General features: G+C 39.6%; 1 protein-coding gene across 1 annotated transcript; it reads left to right on the top strand.

Annotated features, from left to right (window-relative positions):
- Positions 1-2746: 2746 nt before the first annotated feature.
- Positions 2747-25038, top strand: hspb8 (heat shock protein b8). Its single transcript, XM_060906786.1, has 3 exons — positions 2747-3297; positions 8184-8247; positions 24650-25038. The coding sequence occupies exons 1-3, from the start codon at positions 2949-2951 to the stop codon at positions 24813-24815; spliced, it is 579 nt and encodes a 192-aa protein (XP_060762769.1). The 5' UTR covers positions 2747-2948; the 3' UTR covers positions 24816-25038.
- Positions 25039-25766: the final 728 nt, after the last annotated feature.

The raw sequence follows: 25766 nt of genomic DNA, 5'->3' as shown, positions 1-25766 counted from the left end.
TTATACATTTACATGAAAATATGTTTCAAATCAATAGGAGTATTGTTTGAATTCAAAATAAAATCACATTCTACATTCAAGGGTATGGTTATAATTCATGATCAACAAAAACGACAAACTAAATTCACATTAAACGTAAGTTTTATTAATTATCAAAATGTTCATATATTAAATAAAATTTCTTAGGGAGAAAAGGTCAGTCACCCTATGTCCTCATTAGTTGCATATGATTTCAAAGTCTTTTGAAATATTTAAGTTTTCAAAACTGTCAGCATTAATTCAGATTTACTGACCGTCATATACATGTTCAATGTATTAAATCAAACGAATGCTAAGTTTATGGGATAATGTCTATGTACACTTTATACAATTATTTATAGTTCACAGTCACTTCTCATTTTCATTTAATCATTTCGACTTCTTCTTCAGCTTTTTGGCCAAAGACAAGAGCTCGTCAGTCCTCTCTCTGTTTTTTATACCAGCATTGATTTCACGTACCTTCGCTTCGTCTCGCTTGTCAATTGTATTCGGCATTTTGAGTAAAAAAGCCGATACGAAAGAGAAACGTATTTTTGAAGCGCAGCGACGATGAACATGTGCAAGTTTCGATAAAATAGAACGATGCGGATACTTTTGTAACAACTGTTATGATTGGCTATCATGCTCTCGCCAGCGATGTTTTGGCCAATTACATTGTAGATGACACGTATTCTACCGCGAGACTTAGTGAGACTAAAGATGGCGAAAATGTAAACATGTAACATCGTCGTACGCTTGAGTATCACGAAGGAACACACCCCAACCCCCCTCAATGAAAAAAACATCTCAAAGGATTTGGCATAATATCGATTTTCGCTCAGAAAAAGCGGAAATCCGCCGAAAAGCGGAAAACTCTCATCCCTGCATAAGGAATAGCTGTAAATCTTATGGATTTTTGGATTTTTGTCAGGCTTATGGGAGTATTCTAATCGTCTTACGGATTCCTAGTTTTTTGCCAAAATGTTTTTATTCTGCAAGTAGTTCTTCTGTGCGAGTTTCCTGTTCAATAGACAAACGAACCGGAAACCATCGTGTTACGCAGGCAGAGGGTTTCGTTTGCAACATCTCAGCTATTATCATCCGGAGACCAGGTTTGCTAGGTGCTTGAAAGCTCAGACTTTTATATTGTACTCGAAAGTCAAGTGTCCGCATGAAACCGAATAACATTTCACGCCATCGTGAGCTCAAGAAAAAGGGCCCAGAGGCATTCTGTTCTTCCAGTCGACTAGTTTTTAAAGAGTACATGACATGACATGACATTATATGGTATTTAGCAGAGGCTGTTATCCTGAGTGACGTACAACAAGCGCAAAAGTCAGGTACAAGAAGTGCTAAACTTCTAGACAAGAAAGTTCTAGTCCCAAAGGTACAAGTGGCAGAATTAGATCTAGTGTAATATTCTGTTGACGTACCAACACTCAGCAAACAGCCAAGGAAACAAACCAACCATACAAAGTACAACTAAATAGAAAAAAGTCCCGAGTATGACTTTAAACTGAAACTGGTGGTGAGTCTCAGGTCCAGGAGGACTTGAGTATTGGGGAAAGTGGAGTTACCCCTTAATCACCATTGCTCCCAGGTCTGCTCTGACCCGGAGTGGTAGCACCTGCCGGGGTTCCAGCTATGGGCTAAATAGTACGTCACCAATAATGCGCTGCAGCAGGGCGCTTTTCGGTGCAAAGCAGCAGATGAGCCCAAAAGGGTCAATGGTGCACCACCAGATGGCATGTGGAAGAGCCACTCAAATGGCCAACGGATGGCATCACTTGGCAAGTCAGTTCTCACTGTGGGGCAACTTCCATACCCGTCAGGTCTGTGGTACTTTTGTGCACCACTTGGCATCAAGTCTGGAGGTCCAGAGAGACAACACGATGGGGGCACAGCATCGTTTGTCTTACCTTCTTGTGCAAGGCACTTCATTAAGGAAAGGAGCTCTGGTGCAGGCCTCATGGCCCATCTCCATTTCTGCGCATCCTAATGAAGCGGTCATCATTGCTAGCAATAGACAGCCAATGAAATAGAAAATATAAAACTCAAACAGTTCACCTCAGCTCGACAGTCCACAGCCGATACACAGTTAAAGAGCATTCAACACACAGAGAGGCAAAGTGAACCCCGGTGAAAAGAACGATATAAACAGGTTTCTTCGACCTGTTTAAAGGGCAGATTGTTGAACTTGAAGTTTATGAACAGAATTATGGGATGGACATGATCATGAACTTCATATAGCAAATCATGATGTGGGAAAAGTGCTATTGAAGTGTTTGTTTTTCAATAGATTGCACCTCCAAAACAACATACAGTTGTCTTATTTTTAGTTTGTAAGGATTTTTTGTCTTTAATAAGTGTTTTTGTGAGGACTTTAAGGCGGGACTCTGAAATGCATTGGGACAGATACGCATTGTACGCGTGCACTTTGTCATCAGCGTCTGCACTGAATCACTCGCTGGTGGTTCGAAGATCGCGATCTCAACTCGCAGCTCACAGGCTGTTCGATTATACGGCAGAATCAGACTGAATATTACACAATGTCAATCCGGCATGTATGTGTTCACATCACAATCCAGGCCTCCCAGGTGAGGGTCAGAGACTTTCTTTATATAATACCAATCTGGCAACCCTGACCAACCCAAACATGGCAACCCGAACCCTTGAGGCTGTATAAAAGTGTCCCGGTCCGCTCCGGGCTGGAGAACCTTTACACACACACAGAGAGAGAGACGGTGGAACCCGAGGTGTGTGTGTGTGGTTTAGTGTGTTAATGTGTTAGTGTGTGTCCGGAAGCGACTTTATCCAGGTCTTAATGCGAGTTTGGAAACTTTTGTATTTGTTTCTACAGAGTTTAATGCTCTTTTGAGACTTTTAGAGGCGTGTTTTGGGGCAGAGGAAGCGGCTGTGTGTGTGTGAAGATGGCAGAAGGTGATTTCTACCCCCTGGGCAGCAGGCAGCGGATGGCGCGTGACCCGTTCTCCACGCGCTTCATGGACCCGGACTTCCCGGTGCCGCTGTCCGCCTTCCCGGAGGATCTGTCTCTGGACTGGCCCGGCTGGGCGCGCCCCCGCCTCAGCGCGCGCCTCGGCTCGCCGTGGTCGGGCTCGCTGCGCTCCTCGTTCCCGCGAAGCTCCATGAGCGCGCATTCCCCGCGAGGCGCGTCACCGCTGGACCCGGACGAGCCGTGGAAAGTGTGCGTGAACGTGCACAGCTACAGACCGGAAGAGCTCACTGTCAAAACTAAGGACGGTTTCGTGGAAGTTTCAGGTGAGGGACAAAAAAAAAAAAAAAATTTATTATTAATAATAATAATAATAATAATAATAATAAAATACCCAGAGACAGAAGAAGTGAGACCATTTCTCTAGTTTAGTTTTGGGTCTCATCACTGCATGCAGCGGGTCAACAATTTCTTCTCCTCCTCTTCTCTTCTCCTCTTCTCCTCTTCTTCTCCTCCTCTTCTCTTCTACCTCTCCTCCTTTCCTTCTCTCCTCCTCCTCCTTTTCTTCTCTCCTTCTCCTCTTCTCCTCCTCCTCTTCTCTTCTTCTCTCCTTCTCCTCCTCCTCTTCTCCTCCTCCTCTTCTCCTCCTTCTCCTCCTTCTCTCCTTCTCCTCCTTCTCTCCTCTTCTCCTCCTCCTCTCCTCCTCCTCCTTCTCTTCTCTCTTTCTCCTCCTCCTCTCCTTCGCCTCTTCTTCTCCTCCTCCTTCTCCTCCTTCTCTTCCTCTTCTCTTTTCTCCTTCTCTTCTCCTCTCCTCCTCCTCTCATTCTCCTCCTCTTCTCCTCCTTCTCTTCTCCTCCTCCCCTCCTCTTCTTTTCCTCCTCCTTCTCCTCCTTCTCTTCTTCTCCTCCTCTTCTCCTTCTCCTATTCTTCTCTTCTCCTACTCCTCCTCTTCTCTCCTTCTCCTTCTCTTCTCCTCCTCTTCTCCTCTCCTCCTCTTCTCTCCTTCTCCTCCTCTTCCTCCTTCTCTCCTCCTCCTCTTCTCCTTCTCTTCCTCTTTTCTTCTCCTCTTCTCCTCTCCTTCTCCTCTCCTCCTCTTCCTCTTCTCCTCCTCTTCTCTCCTTCTCCTCCTCTTCTCTTATTCTCTTCTTCTCTTCCTCCTCTTCTTATTCTCCTCTTCTCTTCCTCCTCTCCTCCTCTTCTCCTCCTTCTCTTCTCCCCTCCTCCTCTCCTCCTCCTTCACTTCCTTCTCTTCTCCTCCTCCTCTCCTTCTCTTCTTCTCCTCCTCCTCCCCTCCTCCTCTTCCTCTTCTCCTTCTCTTCTCCTCTTCTCCTCCTTCTCTTCTCCTCCTCTTCTTCTCTTCTCTCCTCCTCCTCCTCTCCTTCGCCTCTTCTCCTCCTCCTTTTCCTCCTCTTCCTCTTTTCTTCTTCTCTCCTTCTCTTCTCCTCCTCTTCTCTCCTTCTCCTTCTTCTTCTCCTCCTTCTCTTCTCCTCCTCCTTCTCCTCTTCTCCTTCTCCTCTTCTCCTTCTCCTCTCCTCCTCCTCTTCTCCTCCTCCTCTTCTCCTTCTCTTCTTCTCCTCCTCCTTCTCCTCCTCTTTCCTTCTTCTCCTCCTTCTCCTCTTCCACCTTCTCTTCTCCTCCTCTTCTCCCCTTCTCTTCTCTCCTTCTCCCCCTCCTCTTCTCCTTCTCTTCCTCTTTTCTTCTCCTCCTCCTCTCCTCCTCTTCCTATTCTCCTCCTCTTCTCTCCTTCTCCTCCTCTTCCTCTTCTTCTCTCCTTCTCCTCCTCCTTCTCCTCTTCCACCTTCTCTTCTCCTCCTCTTCTCCCCTTCTTCCTTCTCTTCTCTCCTTCTCCTCCTCCTCTTCTCCTTCTCTTCCTCTTCTCTCCTCCTCCTCCTCTTCTTCTCCTTCTCTTCTCCTCCTCTTCTCCTCCTTCTCCTCCTTCTCTTCTCCTCCTTCTCTTCTCCTCTTCCTCCTCTTCTCCTCCTTCTCTTCCTTCTCTTCTCCTCCTCCTCTCCTTTTCTTCTTCTCCTTCTCCTCTTCTCCTTTTCTCCTTCTCCTCCTCTTCTCCTTCTCTCCTCCTCCTCTCCTCCTCCTCTCCTTCTCCTTTTCTCCTCTTCTCCTTTTCCTCCTCCTCCTCTCCTTCTCTTCTCCTCCTCTTCTCCTTTTCCTCCTCTTCTCCTCCTCCTCTCCTCCTTCTCTTCTCCTCTTCTCCTCCTCTCCTCCTCCTCTTCTCCTCCTTTTCTCCTCCTCCCCTCCTCCTCTTCTCCTTCTCCTCCTCCTCTCCTTTTCTTCTTCTCCTCTTTTCTCCTTCTCTTCTCCTCCTCTCCTCCTCCTCTCCTCCTTTTCTCCTTCTCCTCCTTCTCCTCTTCTCTTTTCCTCCTCCTCATCTCCTTCTCCTCTTCTCCTCCTCTTCTCTTCTCCTTCTCCTCTTCTCTTCTTCTCCTCCTCTTCTTTTTCTCCTGCTCCTCTTCTCCTCCTCCTCTTCTCTCTTCTTACGATTATTATTTTTATCCTCTTTTCTCCTTGTTCTCATTTTTTTCTGCTTCCTTTTCTTCTTCCTCTTCTTATTTTCTTTTTCTTCTTCTTACAATTTTTTTCCTTCTTATTTTTTTCTTCTTCCATTTATTTATTTATTTATTTCACCCCCCTTCTGCTTCCTCTGCTGCTGCTGCTTCTTATTTATTTCCTTCTGCTTCCTTTTGTCTTCTTATTATTATTTCTTTATTTTTTTCCTTCTGCTTCCTTTTCTTCTTCTTCTCATTTTCTTCTTCAAGACATTTTAGTTATTTTACAAAAAAATGCAGCTATAATACAAACACAAACATTAAAAAAAAGTCTTTTAGTCTTGAGTCACAAACTTTTATTTATTTATTTATTTATTTATTTATTTTTCTTGTAATCAACCCTGCGCTCTCCTGTAGTCCAGCTGTATTTTAGACTGGTTAAAGATTTAATTCTTAAATCAGACAAGAATTAAAAAAAAAATTGAAAATAAAAAAGACTGGTTTAATCCGGTTTGTGTGAGATGGTTTAGTTTGTGCGGTTTGGTTTTAAATGGAGTAATCAGATCGTTACTTATTAGTTTAGATTTTATTCTTCTTGAAGGTTTGCTTTATTTTAGACTGGTTTAGGTCAATGTTAGACTGGTATAGTGGTATAGTTTTAAATGTTCAGGTTGGATGATTTAATTTATACTGGTTTATTTTGGGCTGATCTTATTTAGACTGGTTTAGATTTAGATCAGTTGACGGTTTAGTTTCGACTGGTTTATGAGTGGTTTAAGTTAGACTTATTTAGTAGAGTGAGTTATTTGTAGACTACGGGTCTAAACTAAGGATTGGATCAGTTTAAACATTTAGTGAAGTTGATTTAATTTAGACTGGCTTGAATTAGAACTTTAGACTGGTTTAGTTTAGACTGGTTTAACAAAATTTTAGTTTAGACTGTTTAAATTTCAAATTTTAGGCTGGTTTAACATTATAAAATAGTTTAGACTGGTTTAGTTTAGACTGGTTTAATTTAGAAATGTAGTTTAGACTGGTTTAATTTATAATTTTTAGTTTATAATGTTTTAGCATAAAATTTTAGTTTGGATTGATTTTTTGTAGACTGGTTTAATTTACCATTTTAGTTTAGACTGGTTCAGTTTGAGAGCAAGAGAGAGAAAGACATACACGGTGACTTGCACATTTCGATGATGCCTTTCTGACTTTGTCACCTGCTGAGATACTTTAAGAAACATCACGTTAGAAACCTGAGACCGAATTAGAGGTCCGGTGGACAGTCGCTCTGTTCTGTCTATAAACCGCTCTAAAGTGGAGACACACAGGGACGTGGAGCAGAGGGAAGACAGGAGATTCAGAACTACTGTCTAAATAACATCAGGTTTTGAAGAGCACGTTGAGTGATGACTAATCTCTGAGGACCAAACTGGCACTACAAAACACAGCCTGGCCTTTTAAACTGAGTTATACGGAGATTAGTCACTAGATTACAACATTGTGAGTAACTGGGTAAGCAGGTTGTGTTACGTTAGCTAGCTTAATGTAACTACACACACACACACACACACACACACACACACACACACACACAGTGATCTACACACAGAGAAAATGTTCACTATGAGATACTGATGTGTGTGTGTGTGTGTGTGTGTGTGTGTGGTTGCACATATTTTGGCCACAATGAAGCCAAGAGCACACAACAATTTACTGCCCAACAGCTGCAGAGAGAGAGAAAGAGAGAGAGAGAGTGAGAGAGAGAGATGAAAGGAAAAAATGAGACGGATAGAAAAAAACAAATAAAACAGAAGTAAGAAATTATAGTGGAGAAAAATGTACAGAGGGGCAGCACGGTGGTGTAGTGGTTAGCGCTGTCGCCTCACAGCAAGAAGGTCCGGGTTCGAGCCCCGTGGCCGGCGAGGGCCTTTCTGTGCAGAGTTTGCATGTTCTCCCCGTGTCCGCGTGGGTTTCCTCCGGGTGCTCCGGTTTCCCCCACAGTCCAAAGACATGCAGGTTAGGTTAACTGGTGACTCTAAATTGAGCGTAGGTGTGAATGTGAGTGTGAATGGTTGTCTGTGTCTGTGTCAGCCCTGTGATGACCTGGCGACTTGTCCAGGGTGTACCCCGCCTTTTGCCCGTAGTCAGCTGGGATAGGCTCCAGCTTGCCTGCGACCCTGTAGAACAGGATAAAGCGGCTACAGATAATGAGATGAGATGAAAAATGTACAGAATAGAGCAAATAAAAGCAAAAAAATAGGTAAATAAAAATGATGACATGAGGAAAGATAATAAAGAAAACAGAAAAAGGAAAGAAAGACAAATGTTAAAGAAGAGAAGGATAAAATTGAAGAGAAAGAAAATAAAAATAACTGATTTTCACTCCAGTCCTGTAAATAAAGTGCTGAGCTGAAGATGTGCTCTGATGCTTAATGCTGCTAAAATGTTGTCTACTGTAACCTTTCCTTAAAAAAAAAAAAAACTTCAGGATCAAAGGTTATGAAGAGGAAGTGTGGTGTGTGTGTGTGTGTGTGTGTGTGTGTGTGTTCATCCTGGTAGGAAAGAGAATCACTCCAACATTGTCCACTGAGCTCCAAGAGCTAAATGTCAAGAGTCACTTCATTTAGCAGCTGTTTCACTCAGACTACTGGTGTGTGTGTGTGTGTGTGTGTGTGTGTGTTAATAACTGTCGTGATTTTTTTTTTTCTGTTCAGGGAAACATGAAGAGAAACAGGACGAGGGAGGAATCGTGACGAAGAATTTCACAAAGAAAATTCAGTGAGTGTCTCTGCTTATATCTGACCCCAAGAACAGAGAGACAGGAAAGGAAAGAGGAAAAAAAATAAAATAATGAAACAGTGAAGTTATTACACAAAAAAAAATGTATCCTTATCTAAGCCATCATCATTCACAAGTTAACAGTAGACCTGTTCTGAATTCTGAAAAAAGTTGGTCAAAGGTTGATCAGAGGATATTAAATCAAATCGTAACGTGTCATATCACGTGATATTTTATTATATGACATGGTATTGTATCGTATCATCTCATGTAGTCGCATACCATATCATATCACATGGTATTGTTTCACATCACATGGTATCGTATCATGTAACATCACATGGTATTGTATCATCACATTCTATCGTATCATGTTCTATTGTATCACATGGTATCATATTATACCATATCACATTCTATTGTATCATATCATACGGTGTTCTACCATGCCACATTCCGTCATGCCGCATGGCACCATGCCACATTCCGTCATGCCGCATGGCACCATGCCACATTCTGTCATGCCGCATGGCACCATGCCACATTCCGTCATGCCGCATGGCACCATGCCACATTCCGTCATGCCGCATGGCACCATGCCACATTCCGTCATGCCGCATGGCACCATGCCACATTCCGTCATGCCGCATGGCACCATATCACATTCCGTCATGCCGCATGGCACCATATCGCATGGCACCATATCGCATTCCGTCATGCCGCATTCCACCATATCGCATTCCGTCATGCCGCATTCCACCATATCGCATTCCGTCATACCACATGGCACCATATCACATTCCATAATACCACATGGCACCATATCACATTCCATAATACCACATGGCACCATATCACATTCCATCATGCCACATTCTATCATACCACATGGCACCATATCACATGGCACCATATCACATTCCGTCATGCCGCATGGCCCCATATCGCATGGCACCATATCGCATTCCATCATACCACATTCCATCATACCGCATGGCACCATATCACAGTCCATCATACCACATTCCATCATGCCACATTCTATCATACCACATGGCACCATATCACATTCTATCATGTCACATTCTATCATACCACATGGCACCATATCACATTCTGTCATGTCACATGGCACCATATCACATTCTATCATGTCACATGGTATCATACCACATGGCACCATATCACATTCTACCATATCGCATGGCACCATATCACATGGCACCATACCGCATGGCACCATATCACATTCCATCATACCACATGGCACCATATCACATTCCATCATACCACATGGTACCATATCACATTCCATCATACCACATGGTACCATATCACATTCCATCATACCACATGGTACTATATCACATTCCATCATGCCACATTCCATCATACCACATGGCACCATATCACATTCCATCATACCACATGGTACCATATCACATTCCATCATACATGGTACTATATCACATTCCATCATGCCACATTCTATCATGCCACATGGCACCATATCACATTCCATCATACCACATGGTACCATATCACATTCCATCATGCCACATTCCATCATACCACATGGCACCATATCACATTCCTCATACCACATGGCACAATATCACATGGCACCATATCACATTCCATCATACCACATGGCACCATATCACAATCCATCATACCACATGGTACCATATCACATTCCATCATACCACATGGTACTATATCACATTCCATCATGCCACATTCCATCATACCACATGGCACCATATCACATTCCATCATACCACATGGCACCATATCACATTCCATCATACCACATGGTACCATATCACATTCCATCATACCACATGGTATTATATCACATTCCATCATGCCACATTCTATCATGCCACATGGTACCATATCACATTCCATCATGCCACATTCTATCATGCCACATGGTACCATATCACATTCCATCATATCACATGGCACCATATCACATTCCATCATACCACATGGTACCATATCACATTCCATCATGCCACATGGCACAATATCACATGGCACCATATCACATTCCATCATACCACATGGCACCATATCACAATCCATCATACCACATGGCACCATATCACATTCCATCATACCACATGGCACCATATCACATTCCATCATACCACATGGCACAATATCACATGGCACCATATCACATTCCATCATACCACATGGCACCATATCACAATCCATCATACCACATGGTACCATATCACATTCCATCATACCACATGGTACCATATCACATTCCATCGTACCACATGGTACTATATCACATTCCATCATGCCACATTCTATCATACCACATTCCATCATACCACATGGTACCATATCACATTCTATCATACCACATGGTACTATATCACATTCCATCATGCCACATTCTATCATACCACATTCCATCATACCACATGGTACCATATCACATTCTATCATATCACATGGTACCATATCACATTCCATCATACCACATTCCATCATACCACATGGTACCATATCACATTCCATCATGCCACATTCCATCATACCACATGGCACCATATCACATTCCATCATACCACATGGCACAATATCACATGGCACCATATCACATTCCATCATACCACATGGCACCATATCACAATCCATCATACCACATGGTACCATATCACATTCCATCATACCACATGGTACTATATCACATTCCATCATACCACATGGCACCATATCACATTCCATCATACCACATGGTACCATATCACATTCCATCATACCACATGGTACCATATCACATTCCATCATATCACATGGCACCATATCACATTCCATCATACCACATGGTACCATATCACATTCCATCATGCCACATTCCATCATACCACATGGCACCATATCACATGGCACCATATCACATTCCATCATACCACATGGCACCATATCACAATCCATCATACCACATGGTACCATATCACATTCCATCATACCACATGGTACCATATCACATTCCATCATACCACATGGTACTATATCACATTCCATCATGCCACATTCTATCATACCACATTCCATCATACCACATGGTACCATATCACATTCTATCATATCACATGGTACCATATCACATTCCATCATACCACATTCCATCATACCACATGGTACCATATCACATTCCATCATGCCACATTCCATCATACCACATGGCACCATATCACATTCCATCATACCACATGGCACCATATCACAATCCATCATACCACATGGTACCATATCACATTCCATCATACCACATGGTACTATATCACATTCCATCATGCCACATTCCATCATACCACATGGCACCATATCACATTCCATCATACCACATGGCACCATATCACATTCCATCATACCACATGGTACCATATCACATTCCATCATACCACATGGTACCATATCACATTCCATCATATCACATGGCACCATATCACATTCCATCATACCACATGGTACCATATCACATTCCATCATGCCACATTCCATCATACCACATGGCACCATATCACATTCCATCATACCACATGGCACAATATCACATGGCACCATATCACATTCCATCATGCCACATTCTATCATACCACATTCCATCATACCACATGGTACCATATCACATTCTATCATATCACATGGTACCATATCACATTCCATCATACCACATTCCATCATACCACATGGTACCATATCACATTCCATCATGCCACATTCCATCATACCACATGGCACCATATCACATTCCATCATACCACATGGCACAATATCACATGGCACCATATCACATTCCATCATACCACATGGCACCATATCACAATCCATCATACCACATGGTACCATATCACATTCCATCATACCACATGGTACTATATCACATTCCATCATGCCACATTCCATCATACCACATGGCACCATATCACATTCCATCATACCACATGGCACCATATCACATTCCATCATACCACATGGTACCATATCACATTCCATCATACCACATGGTACCATATCACATTCCATCATATCACATGGCACCATATCACATTCCATCATACCACATGGTACCATATCACATTCCATCATGCCACATTCCATCATACCACATGGCACCATATCACATTCTATCATACCACATGGCACAATATCACATGGCACCATATCACATTCCATCATACCACATGGCACCATATCACAATCCATCATACCACATGGTACCATATCACATTCCATCATACGACATGGTACCATATCACATTCCATCATACCACATGGTACTATATCACATTCCATCATGCCACATTCTATCATACCACATTCCATCATACCACATGGTACCATATCACATTCTATCATATCACATGGTACCATATCACATTCTATCATGCCACATTCCATCATACCACATGGTACCATATCACATTCTATCATATCACATGGTACCATATCACATGGTACCATATCACATTCTATCATGCCACATTCCATCATACCACATGGTACCATATCACATTCTATCATATCACATGGTACCATATCACATTCCATCATACCACATGGTACCATATCACATTCCATCATGCCACATTCCATCATACCACATGGCACCATATCACATTCCATCATACCACATGGCACAATATCACATGGCACCATATCACATTCCATCATACCACATGGCACCATATCACATTCCATCATACCACATGGCACCATATCACAATCCATCATACCACATGGTACCATATCACATTCCATCATACCACATGGCACCATATCACAATCCATCATACCACATGGTACCATATCACATTCCATCATACCACATGGTACCATATCACATTCCATCATGCCACATTCTATCATACCACATTCCATCATGCCACATTCCATCATGCCACATTCCATCATGCCACATTCCATCATGCCACATTCCATCATGCCACATTCCATCATACCACATGGTACCATATCACATTCTATCATATCACATGGTACCATATCACATTCTATCATGCCACATGGTACCATATCACATTCTATCATGCCACATGGTACCATATCACATTCTATCATATCACATGGTACCATATCACATTCTATCATGCCACATGGTACCATATCACATTCTATCATGCCACATTCTATCATGCCACATTCTATCATATCACCTGGTACCATATCACATTCTATCATGCCACATGGTACCATATCACATTCTATCATGCCACATTCTATCATGCCACATGGTACCATATCACATTCTATCATACCACATGGTACCATATCACATTCCATCATATCACATGGTACCATGCCACATTCTATCATGCCACATGGTACCATATCACATTCTATCATGCCACATTCTATCATATCACATGGTACCATACCATATCACATTCTATCATATCACATCCTATCATATCACATGGTACCGTACCATATCACATCCTATCATATCACATGGTATCATATATTCTATCATACCACATTATCATATCACATGGTATTGTATCATATCACATTCTATCATACCACATTCTATCATATCCCATGGTATCATATCATATCACATTCTACAATATCACATGGTACCTATCATACCACATTCTATCATATCCCATGGTACCTTATCATATCACATGGTATCATATCACATGGTACCGTACCATATCACCATGTCACAGCGGCTGTGCTGGAGATGTGGGACTTGTTTTCATGCACCTTTTGGTGGGACTGTGGCTGCTACACCACTGGAATGACATCCTGACCTCTATTTGGTGGAGGGTTTTTTTCTGCCTATTATTGTAAAGCAACCTTGGGTTTTGAGAAAGGCGCTATATAAATTGAACGTATTATTATTATTATTATTATTATTATTATTATTATTATTATCACATGGTAGCATATCACATTCTATCATATCACATGGTATCGTATCATACCACATTCTGTCATCACATTCTATTGTATCACACGGTACCGTACCATATTCATATTATTATATATCAATGAATAGAATTTCGCAAATACTGAAATTTGTTTTGTTTGCAGACGACACCAATATTTTTTGTTCCGGTGAGAATTTGCAGCAGACTTTGGAGACAATCACAACTGAAATAAATAAACTAAAACTATGGTTTGACAAAAATAAATTATCATTAAATCTAAGCAAAACAAAGATCATCTTGTTTGGGAGACACAAAATAGATTGTAATGTAGAATTGATAATAGACAATATTAAGATAGAAATGGTACAGGAAATTAAATTTCTTGGTGTGATTTTGGATCATAAAGTCTGCTGGAAACCTCATGTAGGATACATACGAGCAAAACTGGCAAAGTGCTCGGCAATTCTGTGGAAAACAAAACATATTCTTGATTGCAAATCTTTGCATATTCTATATTACTCGTTATTTTTGCCATATCTGACTTACTGTGTCGAAGTCTGGGGAAACACCTACAAAACCACTCTGCAGCTGATATGTACAATACAGAAAAGAGCAATAAGGACAATAAACAAAACAGGATACAGAGATCACACAAACTTACTATTCATAAAATCACACATGTTGAAATTTATGGATCTGGTCAAATTCAGAACAGCACAAATAATGTACAAAGCGAGAAATAATCTATTGCCAAAAAATATACAAGGAATGTTTAGTGAGAGAGAGGGGGGATATAATCTAAGGGGAGACCTAAATTTTAAAAAACCAAAGGTTTGAACAAATATGAAAAGCATGTGCGTATCGAGCTGTGGGGTGACTTTTTATGGAACAGACTGGAGACAGAAATAAAACAAAGTGCAAATATAAATCTGTTTTAAAAAAAAAAGGTACAAAAATATTTTTAAACAAGTATATAGAAGAGGAAGTATGTTAATGGAGGATGATGAGGGATAAATAGAATAGAGTTGATTGTTATATTAGAACTAACTTTATATATGGTATATATTTATTTATTTATTTATGGGGATAGTTTATATCTTCATATTTACATAGATAGATATTTATTTTTTTATAGTAGATATTTATTTTTGTAAGTATATATTTATATAGATATTTATGAAGTGTATATATGGTATATTGTGTGTGTGTGTGTGTGTGTGTGTGTGTGTGTGTGTGTGTAAAATATTATATATATATATATATATATATATATATATATATATATATATATATATATATAATGTATATGTGTATATATATATATATAATGTGTGTGTGTGTAATTATGTTTATATAGATATTTATGAAGTGTATATATTTTTATAGGTGTATTAATGTAGTTGGGATTTCGGGGTAGTTAAAAAGGGGTGGGAAATTAAAGTATTGTACTTCTTCCCACTGCTTTTTCGAACAATGTGCGGTGTTTTGTAATGTCTTAGTTCTTTATTTTATTTTTCTTTCAATTTCTCGTTTTCTTTCTTTTGTATGTACAAATAGTTACATACATTTTTTTATACATGTTCGAAATAAAAATTCATTCATTCATATCACATTCTCTCATCACATTTATATCGTATCGTATTACATTCTATCATATCACATGATATTGTATGGTATCACATTCTGTAATCACATGTTATCATACCATATCATATTCTGCCATATCACGTTCTATCACATGGTACCGTACCATATCACATGGTATTGTATCATACCACATTCTGTCTTACACATTCTATCATATCACATTTATATCATACCATATCACATTCTATCGTATCCTATCACGATATTGTATCACATCACATTGCCATCACATGTTATCATACCATATCACATTCGGTCATATCACATTCTATCGTGTCATATAATCTCACATTCTGTCGTCCGATATCACATATTGTACCATATCACGTTCTATTGTATAGTATCCTATCTCATGGTACCGTATCATATTGTATCATATAATATTGCATTGTATTATATTTAGTGCTGTCAAAAATGTCGCGTTATTAACGCGTTAACTTGACTCAATTTTAACGGCGATAATTTTTTTTATCGCGAGATTAACGGTCTGTGACATGATGCCACGCCCCGCACAGCCAGAGTCCTCTGCCCTCCCCCGAAGAGCCACGGTGCTCGGCTTACGTTTCGTTTTCCCATCGGCGGCTCCAGCCCCACTTTGCAGTGGCTGTGACAAGACGTGTTATGCTCTGCAAAAAAAAACATTGGTACAACCAGTGTTCGAACTATGCCGATATTTTCGGGGGGATCTCTTATTTTCCCTTGGGGGGGGTGCTTGCGCTTGTCTCAGAGCGCGGCTCTCCATCGCGCGCTCACTTCGGATATGCAAATGCTTCCCGTTACACACGATTGCTATGTCAATAAACATCATTTTGCCAATATTTTAGAGACCCCCCCAACATTTCCCAAATCATGTTTTCAGGGGATCTCATGTCTGTTTCAGGGGATCTCGGATCCCCCGTGTACCCCCGTAGTTCGAACGGTGAGCAAGCCCATTCACTTTTTTATCCTGATAAGAGAATTACAATGGTTTTTCATGTGACAAAAATGTGCGATTAAATTGCGATTAATCGCGAGTTAACTATGACAGTCGCGACATTAATCGTGATTAAATATTTTAATCGCTTGACAGCACTAATTATATTATCTCATCATATGGTATCATATTGTATCACTCCGTATCTTATCGAGAGTATAGTATTATATCTAATCATCTCGTAACCCATCGTACTGTAGCATGTGCTATTGTATTAAATCTTATATCTTCACATATTGTACCTTTTTAGTATCATATCTTTTTGTAAATTATCACATTGTATCAGATCTGATCATATCTTATCGTATTGCATCATATTGCATCATATTATATACTGTATCATATCATCAGAACATCTTATAATTACATTATTTTATTTATTAAAGACAATAAGACGGATATTAACTTCACTGTGTGATTATAGGGTAAGAACACTCGCTCACTGGAGTTCCAGATGAAGTGCAGTCCATGTGAACACACTCAGCTGTAGGTCCACTAATGCCCCATGGCGTGACAGGAGACTCGTCCCGCCCTCACAACAGATCTATAAATATGCTGCGTCTATTTTAGATCGCTCTTCTTTCCCACTGCGTGGTTTAGTGTGCACCTGGTTTTAACCCTCATACTGCATTTAGAGTCCTGGTGACCTCTGACCCTGGTTTAACAGCTGAAAAAAAGTCTGTTTTTGTCATTAACAAAAGAACTCACAAAAAAAATCAGCTTCAGACAATCTGTTATTATCTGCGCACTCATTTTTAATCTTCAGTTAATGGTTGGTCTTTCTGTCTGTCTGTCTGTGTATCTGCCTGTCTGTCTCTTCAAATTCCTTTGTTACCTTTTCCTTTCTCTCCTTTTTCCATTTAGCATTTTTGCTTCTTATCTCCCTCCCTTTCTGTCTTTCATTTATCTTTTACTTCTCACTTTCATACCTTCCATTATTTGTCTCTCTGTGTGTGTGTGTGTGTGTGTGTGTGTGTGTGTGTGTGTGTGTGTGAGAGAGAGAGAGAGTATTCCTCTCTGACAGCTGTTGGCAGTCTTACAGGATCGATAAGAGAGATGAAATGATAATGAAAACTTCTTGCCAGAGGTAAACAGACTGCACTGACGCCTGCAGCCCCTAACGCTGAGATCATTTATCACGCGCGCACACACACACACACACACACAACTCTTCTGCCATGGAGAGGGAGACGAAAATCTTTACCATACTGTTATAAATTGAGAGCCACAATGACAAAAACAAAGTGGAAAGAAAGAAAGGCAACAAAAAGTGAGAAAGAAAAAAACAGCAAGAAAGGATAGCACAAAATGGAGAAATAAATGACAGTGGGGGGAGAATAAAACAGTTTGAAAGAGAAGTTAAAAATTAAAACAAAGAAAGGGAGTGATCATCAGGGACAAAAAAAAGAAAACTGGTTTAAAAAATAAGAGGGCACAATGAAAGAAATATGACAAAAAGCTAGAAAGAAATACAAAATAAAATGGCAAGAAAGGATTACACAAAAGAGAGAACAAAAAGACTGAAGGGAAAGGAGAGTTAGAAAGAGAAATTAAAACTGCAAGAAAGAAAAAAGTAAAGTGAGAAAACGGGACATGAAAGGAAAAGGCTGGTAAAAAAATTAGAAAGGACACTAGAAAAGAGACAGAGAGAGAGAGAGAGAGAGAGAGAGAGAGAGAGAGAGGCAACAAGTAAAAAGGAAAAGAAAGAAAAAGAAAGGGAGTGTTAATCAGCAACAAGAAAAAGAAAGCTGGGTAAAAATGTAAGAAAGAAAGATGACAAAGCTAAAAAGACATACAAAATAAAATGGCAAGAAAGGATTGCACAAAATAGAGAACAAAATGAGTGAGGAGGGAAAAGAGTTAGAAAGAGAAATTAAAAACAAAGAAAAAGAGAAAAAGTAAAGGATGTGAGAAAGCAGGACATGATAAAAGGAAAAAGTTAGTAAAAAAAGAAAGGACACTCAGACAAAGTGAAAAAAGAAAGAAAGAAGGAAAAGAAAGTGAGTGATGATCAGGGACAGGAAAAAGAAAGCTGGTTTAAAAAAATAAGACACTAGAAAAGAGAAAGTGTTCGAAAGACAGACAGACAAAAAGCTTGAAAGAAATGCAAAATAAAGTGGCAAGAAAGGATTGTTCGAAAGAGAACAAAATGAGAGGGGGAAAGGGAAAAGAGTTAGAAAGAAATGAAAACTGCAAGAAAGAAAAAAGTAAAGGAGTGAGAAAACGGGATATGATGAAAGGAAAAGCCTGAAGAGACAATGTGAGAGAAAGAAAAAAGGCAACAAGTAAAAAGGAAAAGAGGAAGAGAAATGAAAAACTAAAGGAAGGAAATATAGGGGGAAAAGGCAGCAGAAGAGAAGGGAAGAAAGTAAGACAGTTATAACAGAGTACAGGCAGAAACGAGTAATGTGACTTTTAACTGTAAATTAGATTATAATATATTTCGAGGCCATTATCCACTTTGTTTCATATGAAATATAAAATAATGACTCGGTGAATCATAATGACGACCTGAAGACTTTTCTTGTACTGAAGATTAGCACGGCTGTGACGTGGCTGCAGATAAACAACACAATTACAAGTGTCATTGTTTTATTAGAAAATAAATTAAAGCGAGACGGCCTTTCGATTTCATAAAATCGGCGACATTTATTTCCCTCTGAAATGTGGTCATTGTGATATATGTTTATTTCTGTAATATTTCACAAAATATCAGGCCATTCTGTGGCTGGGAAGTTATTTAATTTGAGGGGATTAAAGCAAATAATGTGCATGAAATCACTCGCTTCACGCAGTCAAGCAGACAGAGGAAGTCCATGTGTGTGTGCGCATGCGCAGGTTTATCTTTGAGCGTGCACTGACAGTTCCATCATTCTGTCGCTAAACGAACAGCTGATCACACCGAGGTGCTCGCTGAGCGCCGATATTTATTAGTTTGGTCCTGCATTTCCTTTCCTTCGTATATAACATAACGTCTTTTCTTCTCGCTTTCTTTCCGTTACTGTAGTCGCTCTTTCACGTTTCATTCACACACTCGTCCTCCATTTTTCTCTCCTGTTTCAAATTTGTATCCCACAATGCCTTGCACGAACGGGGAAAGCCCACCACGTGCTGCATGACGTAGTGTCTTGAATTGGATCACAGTGAAACAGGAAAAAATAGTGGAGAATTTAGGGCCACGTGGAGATAAATTAATTAATTGTTCTGTTTAAAAAAAAAAAAAACAATGGAAGTCTGTGACTCGAATTCAGTAGCTTTCGGTCCAGTAAAGAAAAATAATTGGGTGTCAGGGAAAATTATTTTTATGACCTACGCTTGAAAAATCTGAAAGGCAGTCTAGCTTTAATATTTGAATAAAAGTAACTGACACATGTTTCAGACACATGTTGAAATATTTGTTTTTGAGATGCAACAGCTGGATAGGGTGTTGCGTGTTGCCATGGTAACACACCAACTGACTGATGGCTTTTAGTGAGTGTAGGCCCAGTTTCAGTTAGCCTGGGCCCACCCATCCTAAGCGTGACGCAACACGAGGGCCTGTTGCGAGCTTAGTCTGGCCAGGCAAGCTATCTACAGCATTTCCAAGCTCCCGAAAAATCGGGAGCCAATCAACTTTGAGCATCTCCAGTGGCCCTGGGTAGAGGCGTGTTCAAGGCACTGACGTAGTAGAACTGCGACCGGAAGCCATAGATTGTTTACAGAATCTATGCCGGAAGCGCTTCATTCACTAGAAACATTACGAACATTGAGCAAGTTCTCATTGAAAACGGAGCAAAGAGCAGCCCTGGAGGTATTTATTGAAAGGAAGGACGTTTTCGCCTTGCTCCCGACCGGCTTCGGTAAGAGTTTAATCTACCAGTTAGCCCCGTCGCGTCACATACGTCAGAGGAAAGAGTGATGTGATTGGTTTAAGCTTCGTCACAGCCTTTTCTGGCTTCGACCAGTAGCAAACTGAGGCATTTCAGGGAGGCGGGTCAACCACGCACTTTGGGAAACGGTTGGGCTTAATATCTTTGCCAGACCAAATGCTCGCAGAGCTTTGAAGTCACGTTAGCCAGACTAAGTTTCAGTGTAATGAACGATTACCAGAAGTGGAATTTTATGTCGTGAAGACAGACGAGTCACGCGATACACACAGTGAAATGTCTCAGCGCTGGTATACTGAATATCAGTGGTCAGGAAATGCTGCTCCACCAGATTAGATCGGATCATATTAGTGGACTGGAACGAACTGCTCGATAATTGTCTATAATCTCTACAGTTACTACAGTGACCTCATTATAAACAACCGGGGAAAAAGTGTTTTATTTAATTACTGGAGTGTATGCAGTGTGTGTGTGGGTCACACACTGGTGTTGGTGCATTGTCACAGTGTGATGTTAATGAATTGGCGAGTGAATCCTGAACTAACACTGATGTTTATATTACACACTCCACACACTCGCCTTCACTACCTTATTAGGTCAGAGCGTGTGTGTGTGTGTGTGTGTGTGTGTGTTCTCTCTCTCTGTCCCTGTGTTTTGCAGTTGAATAAATCACCATACATTAGACATTATATATTTTATCTTCAGGAAGAAGGAAGTTGTATATTAGTGTGTATGTGTTTTAGATTGTAACTAGTTACATAACACGAATGTCCATAAATACATCCGCCAATGCTATCCATTCATCTCACATTGCTCACTTGATAGGATTTCTGAAATGGTTTTTAATATTCATAATTTCACTGCTAATCCTAACATCACAAGATTTCAGAGTCATATTTATAATCTATAAGACCTATAATCTATATTGCTGACTAGCCAGCTACCTAACAGACGCCAACCTGACAGGATTTCTCAGACAAATTTAAGGCATAGTTTTTAAAGTTAATCGTTTTTCCTGTTAATATAAGCTTGCTGTGTTGAGCCAGTCTCACATAATTTTTAAAATTCTGAAGTAAAATAAATAAATGTTCCCAGTTTACACTGCTGAAGCTAGCTAGATAGCTAACTAATGCTAACTTGACAGGATTTTACATCATCGTTGATAAAGTTTCATAATAAAGAACACTGTTAACACTAGCAAGCTAACAAGCGCTAATCTGACAGGATTTCTCAGAGGAATTTATGGCATTTTTCTTGATAATATAAGCGATCTGTGTTGAGCTAATCTCACAGAATTTTTAAAATTTTGAAATAAAATACATAAATGTTCACAATTTACACTGCTAAAGCTAGCTAGATAGCTAACAAATGCTAATCTGACAGGATTTCTGAGAGGATTTTACGTCATAGTTGATAAAGTTCATAATAAAGAACACTGCTAACACGAACAAGCTAACAAGCGCTAATCTGACAGTAATGAACAGATCTGACAGAATTCCTGAATCTTTAAAGTCATATACCTTATGTTCATGATTTTGTACTGATAAATCTAGCTAGATAACTTGAAAAAATGCTAACCTGACAGAATTTCACATCATAGTTGATAAAGTTTCATAATAAAGCCTACTGTGAACACTAACAAGCGCTAATCTGACAGGATTTCTCAGAGGAATTTATGGCATGGTTTTTAAAGTTCATCATTTTTCTTGATAATATAAGCTATCTGTCTTGAGCTAATCTCGCAGAACTTTTTAAAAATTAGAAGTAAAATACATAATGTTCACAATTTACACTGTTAAAGCTAGCCAGATAGCTAACTAATGCTAACCTGATGGGATTTCTGACATGATTTTATGTCATAGTTGATAGCAGTGTTCTTATGAAATTTTAACTCTAACAAATGCTAATCTGACAGGATTTCTGAGAGGAATTTACATCACGTGAAGCTCACAATCTTCAATGCTAACACTAGCATTAACTAATGATATTTTTATGTCATGGGTTTTATGTCTGTTTCGTAAACTTTACTGCTAATGCTAGCTATTGGTGATGAAGATCTGACAGAATTCCTAAATCTTTAAACTCGTACACCTGTATCTTTTTGTTCATGATTTTGTTTACTGAAAATCTAGCTAGATAACTTTTTAAAAAATGCTAACCTGACAGGATTTCTGAGAGGATTTTTATGTCAGGTGATTAAACTCGATCATATTCACTCTAACACTAAACTTTAACTGATGAGAGGATTTTTATGTCATGTTCCTAATTTTCACTGCTAATGGTAGCGATCTATAATGAGCTAATCTATTATTGTTGACAGGATTTTGAAGTCGTTAAGCTAGCTAACAAAGGCTAACGTATTATTATTATTTTTTTTATTTAATTTTTTTTATGATTATTAACTTAAACACATCGACTAACGAGGTAAGTGTAGACCCAAAGTGAGTGTGCATCCAGAGTATTGTTGAACTCAATGTAATGACACAGAAGTGTGTGTTTTTTGACTACACAAGCTGTTAGCATTAGCACAGAGTAGCGTTCCAGCCCTGTCCCTGAAGGCTCTAGAATGTTCCGCACCTCCCATTCCCAGTCCTGTTGTGGAATGTTGCAATCGGAGACGGGTTTGGGGAGGGGGAATCAGTCAATGACATCACTGCACATTCATGTTTAAAGTGTATTCCACCCTTACACACACACACACGATAACCAGGCCTCCTCTCTGTCTCCTTCTCTTATTAATTCTTTCTGCCCCTTTCTTTTTTCTTTGTCTATCTCACACTATGTATCTGTATTTCCCTTTTGTCTCACTCTGTCAGTCTTTTTCTGCTCCATTATTCTCTCTCTCCTTTCTGTTTATTTCTTTCTTTCGTTGTTTTTTTCTCTCGTTCTCTTTTTCCACTTTTTGTTACACTCTCTCTCATTTTTTTTTTATTTCCTTCACTCATTCCCTGTCCTTTGTCTTTCTTTGGTTTCTTTCTATCTCATTTTCTTTCAGTCTTATTTTCTTTCTCTTTTCATTTTTCACTTTCTACCATGTTTGTCATTTTCTCTCTCTCTCTCTCATTAAAATGGTTGCCACACTGATTACTTCAGTTTGCAGATGGAGATTTCAGGCAATAATCTTCACATCACCTGGTGTTTTGTAGTAATTGGGAACAGACTCTATTTCTGAACTAAACACCTGCATCTCTCTGTCATAAACACATGCCACACACCCTGCAAAATGATGAAATCAGGAAATATCATCCTCCCATTCGCCTGTGTGAAGAACAAATAAATAACACGCTCTTCAGTGACTATTCCCAAAACTAGCACAAAGGTCATGGTGGAATGGCTTAATTACTGACGATCTGTAAATTTATTGATCCTGTAAACGAGAGGAGCTTAAAAAAGAAATAGAAGAGCGCATCAATAAGTCAAGCTCGGACATTTCATTTACGAGATACTACACTGTAAGTGTAACGTACAATGTTTTTCACTGTGTGCTGAAAGGAATGAAGAAAATGAAGAGAATTTTATTTTAAAAAAATAAATGACAGATTTAAAGTAAGATGGGGAAAAAGAAAGAAAGAAGGATGGAAAGAAAGAAGAAAGGAATTTAAATGAAAGTGATGGTCAAGGACAGGAAATAAATTGAGAGAAACTAAATAGAATGAACGAGCAAGAGAAACTGGATAAAAAGGGATGAGAACAAACAGCAAGAGAAGGAAAAAAGAGAAATGGACAAAGAAAGAAATGGGATAAAACTAAGAGAGACAAAAGGTAAAAATGAAGATGGAAAAGAATTGAAGAGTAAAGAGAAAAAAGACAGGAAGGACAGAAACAAACAGAAGAAAATAAATGGAAGCTGTGTAATGTGTATACTGTGTGTTGCACTATTTTGTTGGTGAATTTCTATAAAATGTCTGGCGCAGCACATTGTTTCCTCATGATGATTTAAAAGCTAAAGTGTCCTGACGCTGACAGCAAACATCTCTCTCGTTGTGTAGGATCCCCGTGGATGTGGACCCACTCACGGTGTTCGCGTCTCTTTCTCCTGAGGGAGTGCTGATCATTGAGGCGAGACAGACTCCTCCATATTACCTGTACAGTAATGAGGCTCCAGCCGAGCCCATGGAGGAACAATCCAAACTGCAGGAACCTACCATGGCTTAAAAATCCACTTTCTCTGAGCTGGTGGGGGTGGGGATGTGATTTTGTATGAAATTCTTACTACGATTTCCAACTTGAAATGTTGTTTAATGTAAATGTATGGCTAAAAGTTTCTGAAAGCCAAATATTTGTGACTAAGACAAGCTAAACATCACAAATGTTATGCTAATTTTGGGTGTAAAAGACATTGAAGGAAGTTGTTTGGATTAAATAATGGCATAGTGAATGTGTGGTGCGGTTAAATCCTGTCTTGTTGCTAAGTTACCAAGCTAGCAGTATACCCTCCTGTGTTCCGGTGCTAGCTTCAATCACATGGCTAAGCTAGCATCCTCAGTGAACAAATAACACAACACAACAAAAGCACATTACCTCAGCTTTTTCTTGTTGGCTGAGGTTTTAATCTAAATTTCTGGCTAAGATAGCCTGAAAAACCAAACATTTGGAAACAACAAAACGCTAAACATCAAAACACGATGCTACTTTTGAGTGAAAGGGGTTGAAAAGATTGTTTTGAAGAAGTGATAGCATAGTGAGTGTTTGTTTTTCAGTGTGTCCATTACCGTGGAGTTAAATAACATCTTGTTCTTTTGTACCTTGTTATTAAATCAGCTAACTATCATTAGTAGCAAGAACATCCTGTGTTAGCTTTTTCCAGCTGAGTCAGCATTCTCAGTCAACCTATAGCCTAATACAGGCACATTACCTCAGTATTTTTTGCTATTGGCTAATGAACAACTTACCAAAGGTGAGGTTTTATTTTCGTTTTAAATTTGTCACCAAGACATAATGAAAACCAAACATTTCACCAACATGTTATGCTAATCTGGGGTAAAAGGGATTGAAAGGATTGCAGATTAAATGAAATCTTGTTGGTCTTCATGATCTTGTTACAAAATAAGCTAGTTAGCAGCACCTTTCTGGTGCTAGCTTCATCCAGCTAGCTAAGTTAGCATT

The sequence above is a fragment of the Neoarius graeffei genome, chromosome 24, assembly GCF_027579695.1.
Source record: "Neoarius graeffei isolate fNeoGra1 chromosome 24, fNeoGra1.pri, whole genome shotgun sequence".
Taxonomy (NCBI): Eukaryota; Metazoa; Chordata; class Actinopteri; order Siluriformes; family Ariidae; genus Neoarius; species Neoarius graeffei.
This window is presented reverse-complemented; position numbering and strand designations above follow the sequence as displayed.